Here is a 21549-nt window from a genome sequence, read left to right as displayed (position 1 = left end):
AAAACTCAGCAGAGAGAGAGAGAGAGGTCAGTTCACAGAATGGCTTAACAAATCCAGAACAAGCAGAGGGTTTGAGAGTTGCGAGTCGACCAGTACCAGGAGGATGTGTGGGTCCAGCACTGCACAGGGCGAAGGGTACTGAGAGGGCACCATGGAACACCGCGCCTGGTGAGGCCCCTCCTCCACCCAGCTGTTACCAAACATGGCCAGGTCCTGAGTCAGCACACCTGGGAGTAGGAGGAGGTGGAAGGGGGGGGGGGCACCATGACATTACATCTAACATTACACGTATCCTCTGGAGGGGAGGGGGAGGTAATTACAATACATCACTATAACAATGATGATCGACCACACTGACGGTCCTCTGTGGCTGTGGCTCAGTTGGTAGAGCATGGTGCTAACAACGCTTAGGTTGTGGGTTTGATTCCTGCTGGGACCATATATACTGAGAAATGTATGCACTCACTATAATGTAAGTTGCTTTGGATAAAAGCGTCAGCTAAATGGCAAATATACTGTATATATATACTATTACAGTTTCTTTGCTTCCAGCTCTGTCATTGGGAGATGAACTAAAGTGGAAATTAATTCCATTTTTTTTTTTAATTAGCCTTTCTGTTCATAATTCAAGATCTTAACGTGTTCTTATGTTCCTACCATAGCTGGTCTTCAGGTCATCCTGTACGTCTGCGTTGAAGTTTCCACACAGACCGCAGGTTCTGCCCACGAACTCTGGGCTGAGTTTGATGTAGACGGAGCCGCTGCGTCCGTCCCAGGCCAGCGTGAAGCCATGCTGCTGGGTCACAAGGACGTACTGGGAGATCTGCTCCAGCTCGACGTCATGAATGTGGTGGGGCAGCTGCAGCCTGGGGGGGGGGGGGGAAGGAGAAGGTCTTCTACACCTCATACAGCATCTGTTTGATTCATTAACAAACTATGTCGTAATGGTTAAGTCGTTTATGAGCAGATCTTTAAAGAAGAAAGCCTACTATTACCGTTGTCCTTTGAAGGTAATATTGGTGCGGTGCAACCTGATCTCGCCCTCCCAGGGCAGAAAGAGACTGACAGAGCGGCCACAGGTGTATGGGGACGCCCGGCAATCTGGGTCGTTGTGAACCTGAGTGTTACAAACATTCGTAGATTAAATCACTTTGTTTCTGTAAAAGTATGGTCTTTTTCTAACCATCAAACAAAGCTCCCAAGGTCTGATAACATGGTTAAAATAGCACATATTCTCCACAGCAAGGCACTGTCGATTTCAGTAGAATCTCTTTGATTGACTGACAGATGATATTGAGCCGGCTTCCCAAACACATACTTAAGCCTGTGCCAGACTAAAAAGCAGATGTAGAATGGATTCTCCATTGAAAGTGTGCTTCAGTCAAAGACTTGGCTTGATCTGTGTCCAGGAAACCGCTCAAAAATTACTCAGCCATTAGTCACAAGTCTGCTTAAGTGCTTTCTCTCCTTGTTTTCCCATGAAACTAAGTAACTCCTCTGCTTATATGTGGAACAAAGTCCATGTTTGTTTTGCACATTTGAGTGGCATATAATTACAGCATTTAATTGTAATTGACATCAATTGACTGTAATAAAGGGAAGGCTTTCACTAATCTTCAGAGGAAAAGGGTTTTCCTCAGGCAAAGACTGTACTAGGCTAAACCACTTTTAAAACCAGCGCAACTGGAGAGCAGTTTGGAAAGAGAGGATACCGGTGGAAAACTGCAAACAGTGACTCCATGTTTGTTTTCTCTTCACCAAATCACTCACTGCTTTCAACCGAGTTGTAGCCTTTAGTATCCAGCCATAGTATAATCGTTAACATCTTTACACCAGTGAAATGCTTTTGAGCTACATCAAACTCCATCATGCTAGTGTAGCATGCCAGACTCCAAAACCTATGTGAGGCCAACCGCAGCCATTACCAAACTGATAGAGAAGTATTCATACCTGTATGAGTATGCTGGACTGGCTGGTGTCCTCACAGTCTCTCAGCAGAGTGTAGGTGCATCTACCAGGGTAGTGGTAGTACAGCCCATCAAACGTTTCAAAGTTATACTGCCCCCAAGCACGACATGTCATTTCCCGCTCAAACCCTAGATTGGGAACTGGAAGACGGACAGACAGAGAGGCAGATGGAACAGACAGTGAGACAGAGACATCGGAGTAAGCCCTTCTGTTTTGCTATGTTTGGGGTCTACAGCAAAGTGTCATGACAAAATCAAATCGAATATACAGTACCAGTCAAAAGTTTGGACACACTTTCCCAAGAGTGTGCAAAGCTGTCATCAAAGCAAAAGGTGGCTATTTTGAAGAATCTAAAACATAAAACATATTCTGGTTTGTTTAACACTTTTTTGTTTACTACATAATTCCATATGTGTTCCTTCATAGTTTTGATGTCTTCAATATTAATCTACAATGTAGAAAATAATAAAAATAAAGAAAAACCATTGAATGGGAAGGTGTGTCCAAACTTTTGACTGGTAGTGTACCTTGAGGGAAATTAGAATACACAGTAGCTGTATTGGTATTTGGTGTCTAGACACATAATCTTAATATTCTAACAACAATAAGCGGGCCTTAAGCTATGAGCATCTGACACGTGTTTGATACCATTCCTCATTGCATGCCATGCATTCCAATGAGCCCTTCCTCCGATTTCTACCTCCACCAGCCTCCCCTGATACAGCACAGTGTGTCAGGTGCTCATAGCTTACGGCCCGTTTATTGTTGTTAGACTATTTATACTGTATATAAATGTTTGTTGTTTTTATGACCTGTTTGACAGCGAGTTCCAGTAGCCTGATATAAACTGCAGTCACATGACTCAGGATGGACACACTGGCCTCCATTTAGACACGGGAACAGACAGGGTTCTGAAAAAAAGAGATACTTGTAACATAAATACGATGCCATAGTAACATTCCGGGAAAAAAACAGGTTGGTAAAGTGTAGAGGATCTAAAATATCGATCAATTATCTAATAACAATCGAAATCCCCTCTTCCTACCTAGTGGCAAAATATGCACATTCATTGAATTGAATTAAGCTGCCAGTACTTGTTGAGGACAGGATGGGTGACCTATTCCACCTGAAATACGTCACAACTTTCCATGACTGTCTGAGGGTTGGGAGAAAGTCCCCACCTCTGCCTGACTCTGTCCTGGTCCCCCCCCCCCCCCCCCCCCCCTCTCTCTCTCTCTTTGTTTCCTCTCTTACTCCCTCTTCCCGAATAGTGACCTTTATGTCAGTGTTGCACTTGAGTGAGCAAGCCCAGTCTCTCTGATGTCACATGTTGCTCTATAGGCTGGTGTGTGTGTGTGTGTGTGTGTGTGTGTGTGTGTGTGTGTGTGTGTGTGTGTGTGTGTGTGTACCACCCCTTGAATAGTCCCAGTCAGTCACACTCCTCGCCCAGTGATAATGAAAGTTTCTGATCTTGCCTGACAGCATATGGTCAGTGGTCAGGGAGGCAAGTGACAGCTGAACAGTGGCGATAATAGACCTGACCCTGTTAACCTCGCAACCTATAGAGGTGTACACACACACACACACACACACACACACACACACACACACACACACACACACACACACACACACACACACACACACACACACACACACACCAGCCTATAGAGCTACATGTGACATCAGAGACCTTCACAGACTGGGCTGGGTTTAGAAGATAAAGGGTCTCTCCTCGCCTCTCTCAGTGTAGTCTGAGTAGAGAGGCAAAACAGAGGGGGCAATTGTTCCAGTTGGAAAATACAGATCCAAAGGGAGGTGTGGGAGAGGGAGAACCATCTTGCACATTTTAATGTAGCATTTTGTCTAAAGGATATCCAATCAAACGTGTCGTTTTATTTTGTGTGAGCAAAGAGACTTCACAACGGAGGGATTCACCAGAGCGCTGAGCCTCAGGCTGTTTTAAAATCTGTGCGTACATACCCTTTAATACCACATGAAGAATGGCTCTGTAGGAAGTATACAGTACCTGCGGCCCTACGTTTTGATGGCTTCACTGCTTCCCTTGAGTTTACAGACGTCTCAACTGAAGACGTGTTGTCTGGAGAGGTATGGACAGAAGACGCGTTGACTGAAGAGGCTGGAGACGCATTGGCTGATGCATTGGCTGACGATGCATTGGACGACGTGTTGGGAGATGATGAATTGGATGAAGTCGGGTCGGTTGATGCATTGGATGAATATATATTGGTTGCTAATGTACCTGCAGTGCCTCTATCAAGTTCCTTTGGGAAACAAGAAAAAACACAACAAAACATCAGTTGCAATGTAATTCATTAAAACTGCAGTAGATTAATTAAATGATCCTTGCCTTGAGCCTGTCCTGATATACCAAATATATTAAATGCGATCATTTACATATGGAAGCCTTGGGCAGTGTCTGAAAGAGTGAGTGCTGGGTCGTTTTCAGCAAACCAAAACTAAGCTCTTGTAACACAAGCGGATTCTGTTAATTAATTGTATCAAAGTTTCCAGACTTTAATATAAAATACAGTGAGTTCTCTGCAATCTGGAGATGCAAGCCGCTGCTCTCAAGTGACGGATTAATAAAGAGTTGATTAAAAGTTTGACATCGAAACGTTTTACAATTCTATGTTTTGTTTCATGACATTCCTTCCACATTGGTTTACATTGGTGCCAAATATAAATCTTGAGTGAAAATGAGATAATGAATTCCAGGAAAAAGCATTGTGTGTGTGTGTGTGTGTGTGTGTGTGTGTGTGTGTGTGTGTGTGTGTGTGTGTGTGTGTGTGTGTGTGTGTGTGTGTGTGTGTGTGTGTATGTTGTCTGTCTGTCTGTCTGTCTGTCTGTCTGTCTGTGTGTGTGTGTGTGTCTGTGTGTGTGTGTGTTTAAGAGGGATAAAAATAACTGTCATCCACTCCCAATTACTTCTCTACTGAACGCTGTAAACACTATAATGGCCGTCCTGTCATGTTGCAACTCCCCAACCGACCAGGCAATAAGTGTTGGGTGTTTTCCCATATGGGTTTGGGTAGATATAAAGGCAATAGGGAGAAACTTTAACAGGCATCAAAGCTGGAGCTGAAAGGAGGGAGTTTGTCCTGGCCTAGAATGTCCTATAATATGGCTTTCCTCCCCATAGACGCAGCACATTACTCCACCTGGGACTCAGCAATTTATAGCGGCATATACACACAGGGATGCCCTCACACACACACACACACACACACACACACACACACAAGCAAGCACTCACGCAAGCACTCACGCAAGCACTCACGCAAGCACTCACGCAAGCACTCACGCAAGCACACACACAAGCACTCACACAAGCACTCACACACACACACACACACACACACACAAGCACACACACAAGCACTCACACAAGCACTCACACAAGCACTCACACAAGCACTCACACAAGCACTCACACACACACACACACACACACACAAGCACTCACACAAGCACTGACACACACACACACACACACACACACACACACACACACTCACACACACACACACACATGTATGCATGCACGCACGCACTCACACAAGCACACACGCACACACACACACACACACCACCTGCATTCAAGACCTCCACCCCTTCCCAGACACCTGAGATCCCCTAACCACTGCTTTCATCTCACAGAGGGCGGACATGGGAAGGGGGGCACATCTGAATTATTAAACATTGATTTGTAGTGGTATTGTGAGCAGAAATGAGAAAACACGTCATCCAACACCACTGCTGTTCCTACATAATGGTTTTAAACTAGTAATAATTGTCTTGCATCTATATTATGTAACACTGTTGTGTGTCAGCAAGGGACATTGTGTGCTAGATAAAGAACAACAGATTGTACAAGAGATATAATAGTTCCTATTGGCTCTTGGGATGTCTTGGTCTTTTGATTGAAAAGCGTTCAGTAAACTCATGATGGACAATGAGCACTAGTGTCAATGACCCATGCCATTGTGAGTATTGTGAGTTCACTAACCTACGGTATATAGTCAACACTAGATTCTCACACCTCTATCTGTGTGAAATGATGTGTGGACAAAGGCAATTATCACATTTGACCTGCTACTGTGTTAAAGAAAACAAAACAAGTGATACTTTATATTACAGGTGGGATAGGGTGTTTGAGAGAAAAAGTTAAACGAACCTGCAATACATATTTGGGAATAACTATAGCGGTGTAAGCAACCGTGAGACCCTCAAAAAGTGCACAGTTTAAATATCACTGCATTTTGTTCTGTTCTAACCCTAAACTAGAATAAGCAAAACGATAATTTTTTTGACGGACAGAGACAAAAGTCGCTCTGATAAAAAAATCAAATAAAAGAAAATCCTTCCATTTCCAGAGATTTCACTAAAGACTAATTCGTTTCGGTCTTTTTGTTTGGGGGAAAATGGTCGCGATAAGTTTGCTCTTTTTTTGGGAGGGGGGGTGAAACCCCCGTCCATTACTTCTGCCTGCTAGTGTCTGAGCCTCTGCCTGACGTATTTAACGTGCTCTATGAATGCAGCGTTTCAAAACAGCGGCTCCGCTCGCCTACCTACCTGCCCTCCCTGGGACGCGGTATCCCATTTCGCCAGCATTATACCGCTGCTTTTGCTGTTGGGAGAAAAAGAGAACAAGGCAAGGTTTGTTCTTCACAGGTAATCAGCACTTGTGTTGGTCGGGAAAAGAAGCTCTGCCCAAAAAAAGACAAAGAGCTTTTCCCTGACATCAACAGAATTAAGACTCCGAAAATGACTGTGTGACCATAATTCAGAACATTCCCATTAAAATCATCTTAGAGTTTTGCAAACGTTTGCAGATACAGCTTCAATCATTACAGTTTCAATCATAATTGTGTAAACATTTTAATGAAATTGTAATGAAATAAAACCAAAATAAAATGTGTCTTAACATTAATAATATTAATAAAAATGTCATTATTATTATCATATGATAAAATCATGAATCAATTGAATGAAACTGTCAAACTCACTTATCAAAACCATGCCAGTTTGTTACGTTCACGCTGTCAATACCCCACGAAATATGTGCTGAAATTAAAATAACAAAATCATGTGATACAGGAGATTTATGAAATTATCATAGAAGCAACGTAAAACAATACACCAATGAATTAATAAAACAACTTGTAATATAACATACATATATAACATATGCGCACCTATAACAGCGCTCAACCAAGTGCATCTTTGGACAACATTTATTTAGACTACTTGTAGCCTATTGTGGCGGAAATATCAATTCACATAATTCCTGATTTTATTGGTAAGGAACGAAATTGAAGCATGCAATAACATAGATGCAAAAATAACAACCCAAATAGTAAGTTTGCCTAATTGGTATTGACATTCATTAACGCGAGCTTACCTTGATAAATAAGGATAAAATAGAAAGATAAAAAATGCAAAAATCTTTTCCTGCTGAGACTTAAATTAGGATCCATTCGTGATGCATACGACCCACTATAAGTGGAATCGATGTCTCCCCCACCAGTTAAAATAGAATTTAGATGTACCATCGAAACATTTTTTCTGAAACCATCACGTTAATTTTCCTCCGCACAGACGTGTTCTCCCTCTCGCCCTCTTTTTCCATTCGGTTTATTCCAGGAGCATCCTTACTGCTTGGTTAAGGACCGACCGCTCTTGCCTATTAGCATAATATATGCAAGGTAGACAGGTAGACAGGTAGACAGGTAGATGTAGTTAGGGAAGAGACGGACGAGGATTCTGATGTGGTGAACTACACAATGCGCTAAAGCGTTTCGTTAACAACATTGACACCGATAAGTGAGCAGCTTTATTGGACTCTGCGTGACTCTAATTTGTGATATTATGTCACTTGTGATAACTTACAAAATCTACAGCTTCAACAGGTTGAATAATCTTATAGGGAAACCCGGTGTGAAGGCAAGTAAAAGGCATATTATTTATCAATACCGCAAGATGGGGCTAGACACAATATGGCCATTTTGGGCATTTGACATTCGATTTCGCATGAGCTGCATTTATCGGGAAATGTCTGTTATTGACCATATTTACAACTAACGGATCCAGCACGCCTCAGCTGGCTGCGACATAACACATATCTCTTCGACAGCGCCACCGTGTGGTGTAGAGTCATACAGACAGTGCGCTCAACAGCAGGCACTGATGCACATGCAGCGTAATTCATGAAAGATAGTGCCAACTGATTGCCCAGGCCGTTTACAGACGCAGATATAAAGAAAGATTGGGGAAGAACGAGTATGGTAGAGAATATGGCAGTAGGTCTAAAAGCCTACATAGGCCTATGGTTCAACTTCACCCACATGGATGTTTGTCAGACATGTGATGTAATTGCATGTTGGATGATGATGATGATGGTCATCATCTTGTAAAGTGCTCATTGTGCAGTCTTGGGCCACCGGTATGAAGGAGCTCCCTTAACCTTTTTGTGTACATTTAGTGTTGGAGAAGGCATTGTTTCCCTCACCTGCTATATACAAGCTTGCATGCAGGGGATGACAAATACATCTGTTCAAGTAAGTAAATCATCTATCCATCAATCATCATAAGATAAAGTAATCAATGCTCAGACCAGGGGCCATAGGCAGTCACATGGCTAACACCCTCAGTGATCTGTTTGATAGTATTACTCATCAACCTGTGTACAGCTCAGCCTCATATGATCACTGACGATTATTGTGCATATTTGGGAGCAGCAAGATAATGTTTTCCTTCTTTTAAAGGGATGGCAGAGATATTATCAAGCAGCAGTTATGAAGAACATTCTGGGTGCGTGCGGGGCCTGTTTGTATGGTTCCAATCTTATTTGAACAGAGAAAGAGGCCTTCAGCAGAACCAGGCCCTAGAGGGGGAGACGTCCTCCTTTGGGTGGACAAGCAGAAGGATCAGAGAACAACCATCAAGGCCAGACAGACTGTATTTTACAGCCAGTTATACTGTACACGATGAAACCCAATAGTAAAAAAACAAAAAAACATTTGAAAAACATACACCCTACAAAAAACAAATCCCATTTGCTGGTCATCATCTCAAGTTTCTCAACATTTGAATGTGAATTGCTCTGGGTTCACACACAGACAGGCCCAGGAAGTGACCCTTATGTCTGTATGTCACAGAAAGCAGAGCTCTCACAGAGAAAAGAGCTTTGAGCAAGATCCCCTCTGAGACTTCCTGGGGTGCTCCCGTGTCCCACACCCCCATTGTCCCGCTCTGCGATCGACCATTGTGTGTCTGGTTTCATAAAGCAAACAGGACATAGGCGCGGGGGACACAGAGAGGAAACTGGGGAGAGAGAGGACAGGGAGGGGGGTGGAAAGGGGAGAGAGAGGGAAGAGGGTTCAAAGAAGCTTCATAATAAGGTCAGATTGGAAGTGGGGGAATGAGTGTACTTCCCATCCCAGGGAGCAGAGGGTTTAGTAATCTTCCCCTGGTGAAAGCCTGAAAACCTGGCGCCTGCTTTGTGCCCGCCAGTGAAGAGAGGGGAGAGGGGGGAGAAGAGAGGGCAGAGGGGGGGGAGAAGAGAGGGCAGAGGGGGGGAGAAGAGAGGGGAGAGAAGAGAGGGGAGAGACTTCACTCAGGTGGGTTATGCAGCCGTCTCTGCAGTGTGTTGGGTAAGAACTTTAGTGAATCCTCACTTAGTTGCTTCCTTACACCAAGTCTTTATACCAAATATATACACATTTGACTCTCTAAATAACTAATTATTTATACAGTTAAGACAAGAAACTTCAATCTTTATTAAACTGTTGTTTTGTCTTATGTACAAAGGAAACAAAGAGATGTAACATGAAGGTTAAACATTGTCGCCTAAAACAATATTAAACACGTTTCTAAAAGTTATAGGGAAACATCTCCCCTGCAGTTTGCCATCTCTTTGTGTAAACATACAGATCAGACATTACAATACAAATAATGAGCATTGATTCTAATTACTTAACTCTAAACTAACTTCTGGTGAGATGCATTTCAGATTTGGTTTCCACGGGTCTTACTGCCTAAAATCAACTAATTCATGGACAAGAAAGCGGTGCATACATATTTATAATGTTTTACTCAAGGTAATGTCCTTTTGACGAGGCTAGTGATGTTTGTGTTTAAACCATAGAAGCTGCAGTAGCCAAACAGATCTCGGTTAGTTAAGGGAAACTTTGGTAGCACTGAGATCATCCAATGCTTAGGTTGCATTTAAGGTTATCCTAGTGCTCCTGTACACACCTTTCAGGAAACTCATCCCTGGACAAACATTGAGATAAGTGTGATGATTAAAAAACATTCTGCTGAAGTAAATATTAGCAGCACTAATCAGTTAAGATCATTGTCATTTGTTTAAAAAACCTCAAGACACCTGGCAAACTTTTTGACAATATATCCTAGGTGCAAGTTTGTTTTGCCAAGCTCTAGCTTAAGCTAATTACACTTAAGGCAAAAAACTGAGAGTAACACCCAGGCTAAAATCTGCACCGTCAAAGGGCACAACACAAGTGAATTGCTTATAAATCAAATGTTGTAACTTCCTAACTTAATGCTATCCTATGCTTACCTTTTCCTCAAACAGGAGAGGAGTTAGCTTGGGTGCTTATAAAAGTAAGACATACATTTCGAGAACAAAATTGTAGACTGAAAAAGAAAATCAAAGGGAAACACTGAAAGAAGAGAAGGATCCACATTCTCACTGATATGCAAACACTCAGGGCTAGGTTCTCAGACACAGAGCAAGCCCTAGAATACATTTAGAGAGTCCAGGACTAGTCTTAATAAGTGTGTGGGCAGCCCCCCCCTCTGTCTTGTACCCCCTCCTACTGAGCAATGCAGTGATACAGTGAGCTGCTCAGACAGACTGGGAACCACAGCAGGAGAGAAACATACACTTCATAAAACCATCTGAGATCGAAATATGACAGCGGGGAAGTACAGGGAATGCAACGGAAGAAGGCACAGAACCCGGAGTATTCCCTGTCTACTGGCAAGAAGGTACCATCGTGAGGAAATGGGGGGGGGGGGGGGGGGGGGGGAGACAAGCGTGAGGCAACACTCCACACGCTACAGTGTTGAGCTACAGTACCGACCACCACCAAAACAACGCTACACAGAACATAAGGGGAAAACAAACCTTAAAAAGAAAACAAGAAAAAGACGCTTTAATTGACCCAGTATGTCTTCATCTTTGAGTTGTCGTCTGTGTGTGTGTGTGTAGTGTGTGTGTGTGTGCGTGCGCGTCCTGATGTATCTGTGGATAGAGTCCCAAGTATGGCACTTGTGTGTGTGGTGTTATCTTGGCCGGTGGTTGGCCAGGAGGAAGTCCTTGTCCTTGCAGGTGAGGCAGAGTTTGAGGTTGCGTAGAGACCCCCCAGCGCAGGAGAAGGCCCATACCCCCATCAGGAACATGATTATGTAGGTGGGCACCAGGCTCCCCACGTAATGAGGGTTCTGGAACGTCTGCAAGAGGACAGGACAGAAGGCTGAGCTTGAGATCGCTTTTCACATAAGAGTTGTAGCAAGAATCAGGGGCTGTGTTCCAAAAAGCATTCTTGCACTCTGTACTTGGTATACGCTCAAGATCAGTGGTTCCCAAACTTTTAACAGTCATGTACCCCCTGTCGGTCAATTGACATTCTATGAACGTTATCCCTTACATATTGTGATAATATTGGTACTGAGACAGCAGTCGGCTATTCAACAGGACTGTTTGGGAAGGTAAATCACAGATTTATTTTGCGTGCCCCCTAGATCGATCCACGTACCCCCGGGGGTACGCATACCCCACTTTGACAATAGTGGCTCTAGATAGAGTGCAAGAACACATTTTGGAACACAGCCAGGGTTCCAGACGCTCCCCAACAGGGATCAGACAGGGATATGTGAAAACATACTTTGAGATTAAATATCAATGAGCACAGCAAATCACTGTCTCCTTTTGAGGGAGTAACCTATTCTTATACTTAACACTTTCAACAAGAAACATAAAATGTTGTGAGTTCATTTGACTGCTTTCTGGTTAAGTTCACATATTTAATGCCTTTAAATTGTGGCTGATGTCAAAGACGACCGCCCATTCCATTGAATGCCTTACCAGACAGGACACAAGCAGGTGGCTGATGACCACAACTGCCAGGGACCACCAGCGCTGCTTCTCACAGGCCTCGAAGAACACCACCCCCCAGAACATGTGGAGCAGGATGATAGCCATGGTCATAAAGGCTGGGAGGAGAGGAGACGAGACGAGACGAGACGAGACGAGACGAGACAACACACACACACACACACACACACACACACACACACACACACACACACACACACACACACACACACACACACACACACACACACACACACACACACAGTTAAAGACAAGTCAGACAATGTGAAGTGAGAAGTTCTAGGACTTTTAAGGGGTAAGCAGGTACTTACTACAAACCCCTAGTAAACCCCTTATTACATAATAACTGCATATTAATTACACACTGTTTTTATTCACTGACTCAAGCGCCACTAAGTGCCATTTAGTACCAGGTAGTTACCAAATTGTGTTTACATTATTGAGATAAGTATCTGGAAGTTCTCTTTGCTACAACATAAATACCAGCTGTAGCAGGGCTGTGTTATAAAGGGTAACTCAGTGGGCTATAAGCCAAGTAGTAAAGTAAAATAACATGGCTTCCTTGTCTATTGAAGCTCCTCAGTGGCGTTCTATGAATCCTATTGTCTCATACCTGAGGAGAGGAAGTAGTGTTGTGAGTCACCATGGATGCCAGTTGTACCGGGGCCTACAGAGTCAGCCAGGATGTTGACCACAGAGAACGCTCCACTCATGAAGCCAAAACCAAGGCCTGACACTGGAGAACACAGATAACATAGCCTGGGTCATATACACATGTATATACACACACACACACCACATACCAATATAGCCATATCAATATGAGGCCAGAACACAGACACTGAGCACACACACATTTTGGCTACTACATGTATAATACTCCTGTACTGTACTTCAAGTCAATATCAGCATCTCAGTATGATGCAGCAGAGTACTATTCTCAGTATAACACCCAGCTATGGTGGTTTTCCCATAACGCCACTTAAACCTGCCCTGGAGTTAACTAAATGAGAAAACAATTCACACTGATTGACAAATGGTCAAATATGATAGGGTATATATGGTAAGTATGATAAATCCTGTTTGATTCGATGCTCTACAATACATACCATAGGCCAGCTGTCGTATTGAGATCGGCATGGTTTCTTCTTGGCTCAGTGTTAGCAAACCTTCATTAGCCTTTCTGGAGGTATTAATAAAAATAAAAAAAACACAACAACAGTCAGGCCATCATTAAATCTGAAGAAAAAAAAACATTGATTATGATTATGCTTCTTTCTCTCACGCTGAGCACAATAACATCAACAACAGCCTAGATCTATGTCAGCCAGTGGAATATAATATTCCCATCAACAATGATACTTCCTCTTCTACAGTTGGAACACCCGTAGGGGATAGCCAGGCTAGAATGAGGAGCCACATGACAACAGCTCATGGGACACTGGGCTAGGCTAGGCTTACTTCAGCAGCTTGTAGTAACCAAAGCGGAAGGTTTCCTGCAGGAGGACACACAGCACCACCCCGAATATGAGCAGGCCTTTCTGTTGGGAGGCACTCTCTTTGTTACTGATCTGGACAGTGATGAACCACACCAGAGAGGACAGCAACAGAGACACCAGCCAGAAGAATGCCCTTGGGAAACATAACAGAAAAACACACATAAGTTGCACAGTAAAGTTTAAACACAGAGGACCCCTGCTTACAAACACAAAACAATCCTAAATGTACATTCAAAATTACAAACATAATACAGTTAATTAATTACATATCAATTATGAAGTAAATGGACACAATATAATCAATTAAAACATGTACATTTCTTGGCGGGCAGAATCTTTATGAAGGTTTTAAACTGACCGAGTGACACAATATCTAATTTTAGTTTGTTTTGAAGGTCGTTCCATGTACTCGGGGCACAGAAACTAAAGGCCAGTTTAACTAGATAAAGATGCAGTTTACAATTGTTCAAGGACAAACCAAAATGATTTATGTAAATGATGAACCACAGTGGACCTATAATCGAACCTTGCGGAACACCTTTATTAACATTGAAAAACTAGACTGAACTCCTTCTCCATCTACTCTAACACATTCTATTATATATTATAGGGCAGAGAGCTGCAGGAGATACGGATAAAGCATCTCAACTGGGCCCTATAGTCTTTTTAACATCAATCTTACACAAAACATCAGACACTTCTCTGGTTGAAACACAATGGATGGAGAATTTAGGGACATTGTAAGCCAGTGGAGGGAAATCCGTAATGATGTAAGAATTGGATAAAACGTGTTGAGGTCGAGGGAGAAGAGCTATTGCGTTTCAGTAACTTAACTGCTTTCCATAATGTAGTTGGGTCACCGCCAGAATCAGAGATGGGATTTAATTTTGCATTCTTATGGAAATACATTCTTTGGTGACTGTTTTTGACTTCATTTCGTTTTACAACTTTCCGCAACAAAGAACAACACAACAAATAAGTAGCATATATTCTCAGGGTTTAGTTTTCAGCGATAGAGTGAGGCGGTATAATTTTCTGATTTCGTCTATGAATGCGTGAAACCCGAATGGGAAGCAGTCGGGTTGCAGTTGCAGCTATGGTTGATTCTGACTGCCAAATAAATGCATTAGGTTTATCTAGTTACGTCTCATAATCATAGTCTGAAGAGGATGACTATGGGTCAGACAACACCCTGGAACGAAATCTCTCCATTGCATGGTCCATGAACATGCATTTAACGAGCTAACGCCTTGTAGCAGGTTCTAACATGTTGCTGTCAATAGAATAATTTAAGATCGGAGACACTCGCTAACAGTGAAACTTTTCGTCTGCTGCCACTGGCATGGACCTACACGTTCCATTTCGTTCAAGCAACTAGACTTACCCACTACACTGAAAGCGTTATACGATATCACACATCTATCCACCAGTACATCGCTCAAATTGTTACTCACCCGGCTATAAGAAAGATAACTCTCAGTGGGTCTCGGGCAATAGTGAATATGAACAAAGCAATGGCAGGGCCGAATGCAATGAACGTGCATCCGAAAAACACCGACGCTGTCATCTTGGGGCTTGGTCCGGCTCCGTGGTTAAGTCAGCTAACAACCTCAAGCGACCGGGCTTCTTCTTCGACAGATGATCAAAAGGCCTTTTCAGAAGGCTTGAATACTCTTGTACAACTGAGATAAGTCGTTAAGCCACTAGCTATCTATATTATCTCATTGTTTTCTGTTCAATGACTATGCTTTCGGTTTAAACATATTTCTACTGCAGCTCTTCCTGCTCTGATTGTTTGTTAGCACGTGACCCGAGTGTTCCAGGTCGCCTACATTTCAGTCGGGCTGCGCAACGGGGTTGCCGAGATAGCAGACCTGCATGGGTCGAAATACTTTTGTATTTAAAGGGATAGGTACATTTTTGTATGCCATGGTCCCTTAACCTGAAAGTGGTCAATGGGCCAGGAAAACAGCAATCCACGATTTAGAGTAGTAGCCAATGCTAACTTCAGCTAACTTTAGCCACGGTTAACAAAATGACAATGGGACTGATGGAGGCAATTAGACAAAGTAAAAAAATTGCATGAAAGTAATTGAAACACAGTACTTGAAATATTGTTTCGACCCAGATAGTACTTTTCTAGGCTTGTAAGATCTGATCTGATGAGTTCAACTGGTGCAACGTCATCAATTATAGAAAACGAATTTATATATATATATATATATCCTAAGTCCCATTTTCATGGAATAATTAGGCATTATAAGTCAGGCTACTCATGTCAATGATCCTGGACACCATTAATCTAGCAATCATTTAAAGATGCATAAGGAACCATAGGCATAAGCTACATGTTTTTTTATGATTCAAAAATCATGTTCCAATCATTCATAAAACATATATATCTAGATACTGCTAATTACTGACCACCCAATGGATTCCTATGAGAGACAGGTTGGCCGAAGTGAAGCCAGGAAATGCCATAATGGGCGCTGCCATAGCGTCCATAGCACCAACGCAGGCGCAGTCCGTTGCTAAAGTGCTAAAGTTTCAGTGTTTTTCTGACCTGCGTCCGATTTACTTTTTCACAGACGTGTGTATCCTTGTGACATGCTTTTAATTAGGTAAAACAAAACGGAGAAGACTACATACAGTATAGCCTAATATTAGGAAATAATAGAAACTGAAATCACAGTCCAAAAAAGTCTTATTTGGCCAGATGGAATACAGTAGTAATACATAATAACTAATAAAGTTTTACTTGGTTTCAATGGGGAAACATGTTTTTTGGCCCCAGCCATTGCAGTGCCCTACAGTTCTCGCCATGGCCACTAGGTATAGCTGGCTTCAACATCTCTCCACAGGATTGCTCCCCTGGTTCCATACGGCTACTCAAACAGCAGAGGTCACCATTTACTCATTTACAAGACATGGCTGCATGAAATACAGTAGGCTTTGGCTACTGCAACTGGGAGTGGTGTAAATTCAATTAAGTCCTCTGTCTACATGCAATTAGCATATATACTGTAACATCCATTCTATGATATCTATTGACCGATCATTATCACACTCATGGTACACACTTGTGAGTTATGAGTTGTAATATTTACAATAATATTGGCAGTAATCTATCTCCATACATACATCTAAATCTGTGGCAAATTTGGTGATATTATCACAAAATAGTTCTTCTATAATGAAAGGTTTGTAAAATAGTGGTACTGTCAGCTGATATTTTCTGACAATACTTCTCTGTCAATTTCTTGGTGATCTTATCATGTCCATAAATCTACCTCTGTGCCAAATATGGCTGCTTCCTCACTAATTATGTCTTGACTATACTGCTCCCAAAAGAAATTGAGTGATGGTTGAATTCCTTGATAATAGTCCATCCCCTTTGATTCTGAGGACGTCTATTTTTCTCCAGAGGCGGGAGGGAGCACGCAGTGACTCCTTGCAAAATCCAATCGCAATGAGAGAGGAGCTGCATTGTTCAGAACAGCATCCGAACAGACAGGACGCTTCAGCCATGTAACATCAATGCCGTACTGCATGTGTCACGTTTAAACTTGCGCAAAACTCGCAAACAAATATCGGCTGGTTGAGTTGTTTAAATAGAAGACCAATCCTAATACTAAGGATATCAATACATTTCACTTAACGTGTGAAAAAATATCGGACAGGTAAGATTTGATTTTGTTTTGAGAACAAAGTTTAATGTGTTTTGGTTGATTTAGAGTGTTTTTGTAATAATGCATGATAATGTATAGGTTATAGTTCTTTAAAATGCGTTTGACCTCCAGTTAACAGTTTAATTGGTAATAAACATAAGATATATTGTATCTGCTCTGTCATGCATTTATTCAATACAATGGTTTTAATGACAGATGCCAGATTACAATGGCATTCAGGCATGTATAGATTGCTTGGTGGAGGAAACGCAGTGCTCCCTCCTTTCAGCACCAAGGACAGGGCACAGACAGACGCTGTGGCGTAGTTCGAAAACAAACTGCAGGGCGAGTGTTTTTCTCTCACCAGCAGACAGCTGGGCTAAGAGCTAGGCTGATCACCTGAGTCATGTATCGATGTAGTGGCAAAACATTGTGTTTATAAACGTAAAGGTATCGAATATATCCGCGAATTAACCAAGGAAATCAATTTCTACATTGCTGGAATTGTCGGCCTCCAGAATCCAACCAGATCTCTCATAATAAACTAAATTCAAGTTGGTCATAGGTTTATAAAGATACTATATACGTCCTCAGTACATTGATGGATTGCAGAATGTGTGATTTGCATTAGACAATGTATGTGAATGCATTGCAAATGTAATAAAAGCAAACAAATATGTAATTGTGTAATTTGGGTGAACCATCCCTTGAATAATGATTATGTCTTTAAGCTATATGTGCTGAGGTTGATAGATTGAGGAATTCAACATATAAATCAGAATTAGTTGCTGTGACATTTGAGACTAATAAAAATATTCATTGAACTGTGACATTTATTTTGCAGGCTCAGAAAATGGCATCTGCATACCTACTCTGCCTCTCTGTATGGAGTGCTGCTGTTCTTGGCTTCGTCTACGGTTGCCCAGAGCTGTGCACCTGTTCTGACAAATACGGACGGCATTTTGCTGAATGCTCTTACAAAAACTTGGTTGAAGTTCCCGAAGGGTTCCCATCCAATGTGACCACTCTCAGTCTCTCAGCTAACAAACTCACACTGGTCCAGGCAGGATGTTTTGTTAATGTCACCCTGGTGACATCTTTATGGATGGCCCACAATGAAATAGTGTCCATTGAGGAGGGAACACTGGCACTGTTGGTTCAGCTGCGGAACTTTGACATTAGCTACAACAGGATAGTGGATTTCCCCTGGGAAGACCTCCACAACCTCACGGCCCTGCAGCTCCTAAAGATGAACCACAACAAGATGGACAGTCTGCCTAAAGACGCCTTCTCTAACCTCAAAGACCTGAGATCGCTCCGTCTCAACAACAACAGGTTCACCACCATGGCAGAGGGCACATTCGATGGCCTGATCTCCCTGTCTCATCTTCAGCTCTACAACAACCCATTCTCCTGCTCCTGCTCCATGGACTGGCTCCGAGACTGGATCTCAAAGACCACTATATCCATCCCAGAGCCGAACTCTACTGTCTGTGCTTCCCCAGAGCATCTTAAAGGAGTACTGATTGTGAAGCTAGCTGAATCTAAGTGTATGGCCCCTAATGTCACCATAGCGTCACAGCCAAACATTGACAACGCCACAATCTACGACAGCACCTCATTGATCTTGAACTGCGAAATGGAAGGGAACCCAAAGCCAGAGGTCATCTGGAAAATACACACCAAGGGCCAAAACACTGAGTTCCCTTTGTCGTCCTTAGAAGACGAATCAGACGGATCCGAATCAGAAGAATCTGATGAGGACAGTAAAATGTCCGACAATCAATTCCATTTTTTTCATAATGGTACTCTGGTCATATCACACCTCAGCCAGAGCGACAGTGGCAGCTACAGCTGCTCAGCCACCAATGAATTTGGCAGAGCAGAAGATATGGTGTCAGTCGTGGTGGTGTCAAAACCTAAACCAACCCCCCCTCCTCCTGTTCTAAAAGTGTTTAAACCACCGGTTCCCCCAAAAAACAATCCACCTGTGCGTCAACCGGTGGTTCCAACCTCTGTCTATAATGCCTTCAATCTCCCTAATCTAGAGAGAAAGGACAATAGGATCCCAACTCTTCCTCCTTCTATTGAAATGGACACAGAGACAGAGTATATCGAACAGGCTCCAACATATCCATCACACGTTGTTAGCAAATGTGGCTTGAGCAGTGATACGGAGTACACGTCCAACCATGCTTTCAATGGCACCCTGGATGATGTCAGGCAGTATATGTTTGACTTCGGAGTCGTTGCCTTAGGGGTGTCAGAGACAGACGCTAAAGTGCGTCTCAACCCCCTGCTCCTGCCCAAAGACAGAACGGGCATCAGACTCAGCGCCTCAGAGGGGTTTCACAGTGTCAACAAAGAGCCTCATAACCAATCAGAAGTGTCCAGGAAACCGCTCTCGGACGGGCTGTATCTGTGTATCACTGCCGACCATAAACACTCAGCAGTTCAGTGGTCTAGGATAGAAGATGGTGTCAACACCTATCTGTTCCAGGGTTTACGCCCTGGCACCAACTACTCCCTCTGCCTCACTTACAGAGGAGAGGACTGCGACGTCCAGGTGATCTTCACAACAAGGAAAAGGCTCCCAAACTTACTGATAATCATCTCCGTCAGTATATGCCTTCTCACTGTATCCACCGTGCCTCTGCTGGGAGCCACATGTTTCCATTTGGTGTACAAATACAGAGGTAAGACGTACAAGCTCATCATGAAGGCCAAAGACCAGTATCATATGGACAGGAACCTGGCTGCTAACTTCAACCTCAGGACAGCGTATGCAGAGTCCCAGAGAAAGATCAACGTAAGTCAGTTAGACGAGGCGGAGGGGGAGTCAGAGAGCGGTGCAGGGGAGAGAGAGGGCGATGGGGACGTGGAGGGGAGTGTGGTAACTGAGTCGTTCACTCTCTCTCAGTACAGGGGTAACCTGGATGAATGTGAGGTAGGCTCTGAGTACAGTGACCGGCTACCTCTAGGGGCAGAAGCAGTGAACATCACTAGCACCTACAAATTCACTGGCAATTGAAAATCTAGTTGTGGTGATTTGGATGTTTGTTTGTGCCCAACGTCTTGGAAAGGTTAAGGTCAACAGTAATGGTCTCATTAAGGTTATGTTAAGTTCACATATGAGAGAAAAGCCTCTATGAGAGAAAAGCCAAATTAAAAGAGATCAAATTCATAGGTTTCTCTGCTATTGAATGGAAAATGAATGAAGATAGTTTGTTGAGTAATACTGTGTGTACGTCCTTTGTGAAGATCAATAACTGACCCTTCCAGTGTGCTCATATCAGTCAATTGTCCTAAGGTGGTGAGTTTGTCAGTAATTGAGTGCAGTCTCATGTCAAACAAAACACAAACGAGCAAAGAAAAAAGCTAATGTGTATCTCTGTATTTCTGAAACTATCTCTTTTTAGCAAGTGTCCTACTGAATGTGTAGGCCTGAATGTGAATCTATTGTACCAGTTCCGCTTCTCATCTATGGGGAATTTCCACTATTGTATTGCCAGAAAAACAATCTTGTGGTGATAGAGCTGCATGTTTCTAGCTCGAGATTCTGTTCTATTCTATATGTGTCAATGTACATGTATAAAATATTGTGACCCTTGCCTCTACCTTCTCCCTCTCCTCTCAGTTCTCTGCTGCTCAATTCATAGTAAACACTTTGCTAGAATAAACTGACACGGTTTTGAATTCCCTCACTTCGCTTTTAAGTGTCCTCTCCTGATTATATGTGCCTGAATCAATAAACTAAATGACAAAGAACGCTTGTTAATTATTGACTTGATGATTGTTGCTGACTGTTGTTGTTGAGCGAGGACCGTTATCCCAAAGCATTTCACTATGTCATTTACGGCTGTATGCGATGTACGTGACAAATACAATTTGATTTGATTTGATTTGATCTGACAAGTTAGCCCCACCCTGTAGTCTGGTTTAATTGCGGCTAGCCCCTTTCTCACCACATAACACACAGCATACCTCTATCCTCCAATTTATTTACTGTTTTCCCACTTAGAATGGTAACAGCTTATTATATGTTTATTATTATAATAATAATAGATTATTATATTATATTATGGTTTGGCACATATGAAAGCACATACCGGTACATATGGTATCTCAACCTTTGATACCTTACAGTAACGTTACACAGAAACAACTGATAAAAGGCAGACATTACGTTGTGAGATTGACCCCAATACAGAATTAGTTTTGCGCATTACAACACATTCACATTCAACAC

General features: G+C 42.7%; 4 protein-coding genes across 4 annotated transcripts in view; 1 reads left to right on the top strand and 3 right to left on the bottom strand.

Moving 5' to 3' along the window:
• otog (otogelin) overlaps positions 1–9234 on the bottom strand; it is a gene marked incomplete at both ends in the record, with an annotated part of 46170 nt that extends 36936 nt beyond the window's left edge. The window contains 7 exons of the mRNA XM_083681189.1: positions 97–227; positions 658–866; positions 996–1117; positions 1951–2108; positions 2781–2879; positions 6565–6619; positions 9166–9234. Of these exons, the coding sequence (XP_083537315.1) occupies positions 97–227; positions 658–866; positions 996–1117; positions 1951–2108; positions 2781–2879; positions 6565–6619; positions 9166–9234 (843 nt within the window). The remainder of the gene's footprint in view (positions 1–96; positions 228–657; positions 867–995; positions 1118–1950; positions 2109–2780; positions 2880–6564; positions 6620–9165) is intronic.
• LOC310812386 (C-myc promoter-binding protein-like) overlaps positions 1–21549 on the bottom strand; it is a 316219-nt gene that overhangs the window by 170495 nt on the left and 124175 nt on the right. The window lies entirely within an intron of this gene.
• aph1b (APH1B gamma secretase subunit) lies at positions 9747–15423 on the bottom strand. The gene is made up of 6 exons (XM_083679936.1): positions 15087–15423; positions 13595–13765; positions 13243–13316; positions 12747–12869; positions 12104–12231; positions 9747–11469 (listed from the first exon to the last, which is right to left on the bottom strand). The coding sequence occupies exons 1-6, from the start codon at positions 15197–15199 to the stop codon at positions 11302–11304; spliced, it is 777 nt and encodes a 258-aa protein (XP_083536062.1). The 5' UTR covers positions 15200–15423; the 3' UTR covers positions 9747–11301.
• Positions 18154–20331, top strand: LOC310812565 (immunoglobulin superfamily containing leucine-rich repeat protein 2-like; the record flags this gene model as incomplete). The annotated part of the gene is made up of 1 exon (XM_083681188.1): positions 18154–20331. One exon carries the CDS (start codon positions 18154–18156, stop codon positions 20329–20331), a length of 2178 nt encoding a protein of 725 aa, XP_083537314.1.

Source organism: Argentina silus (assembly GCF_951799395.1).
Source record: "Argentina silus genome assembly, chromosome: 11".
Classification (NCBI taxonomy): Eukaryota; Metazoa; Chordata; class Actinopteri; order Argentiniformes; family Argentinidae; genus Argentina; species Argentina silus.
This window is presented reverse-complemented; position numbering and strand designations above follow the sequence as displayed.

Coding starts and splice junctions, on each gene's coding strand:
- aph1b (XM_083679936.1), bottom strand. CDS start 15,199: ATGACAGCGTCGGTGTTTTTCGGATGCACGTTCATTGCATTCGGCCCT. Junction 13,766..15,086: donor GTTATCTTTCTTATAGCCGG/GTGAGTAACAAT, acceptor ATGTTTCCCAAG/GGCATTCTTCTGGCTGGTGT. Junction 12,870..13,242: donor AATACGACAGCTGGCCTATG/GTATGTATTGTA, acceptor TGTGTTCTCCAG/TGTCAGGCCTTGGTTTTGGC.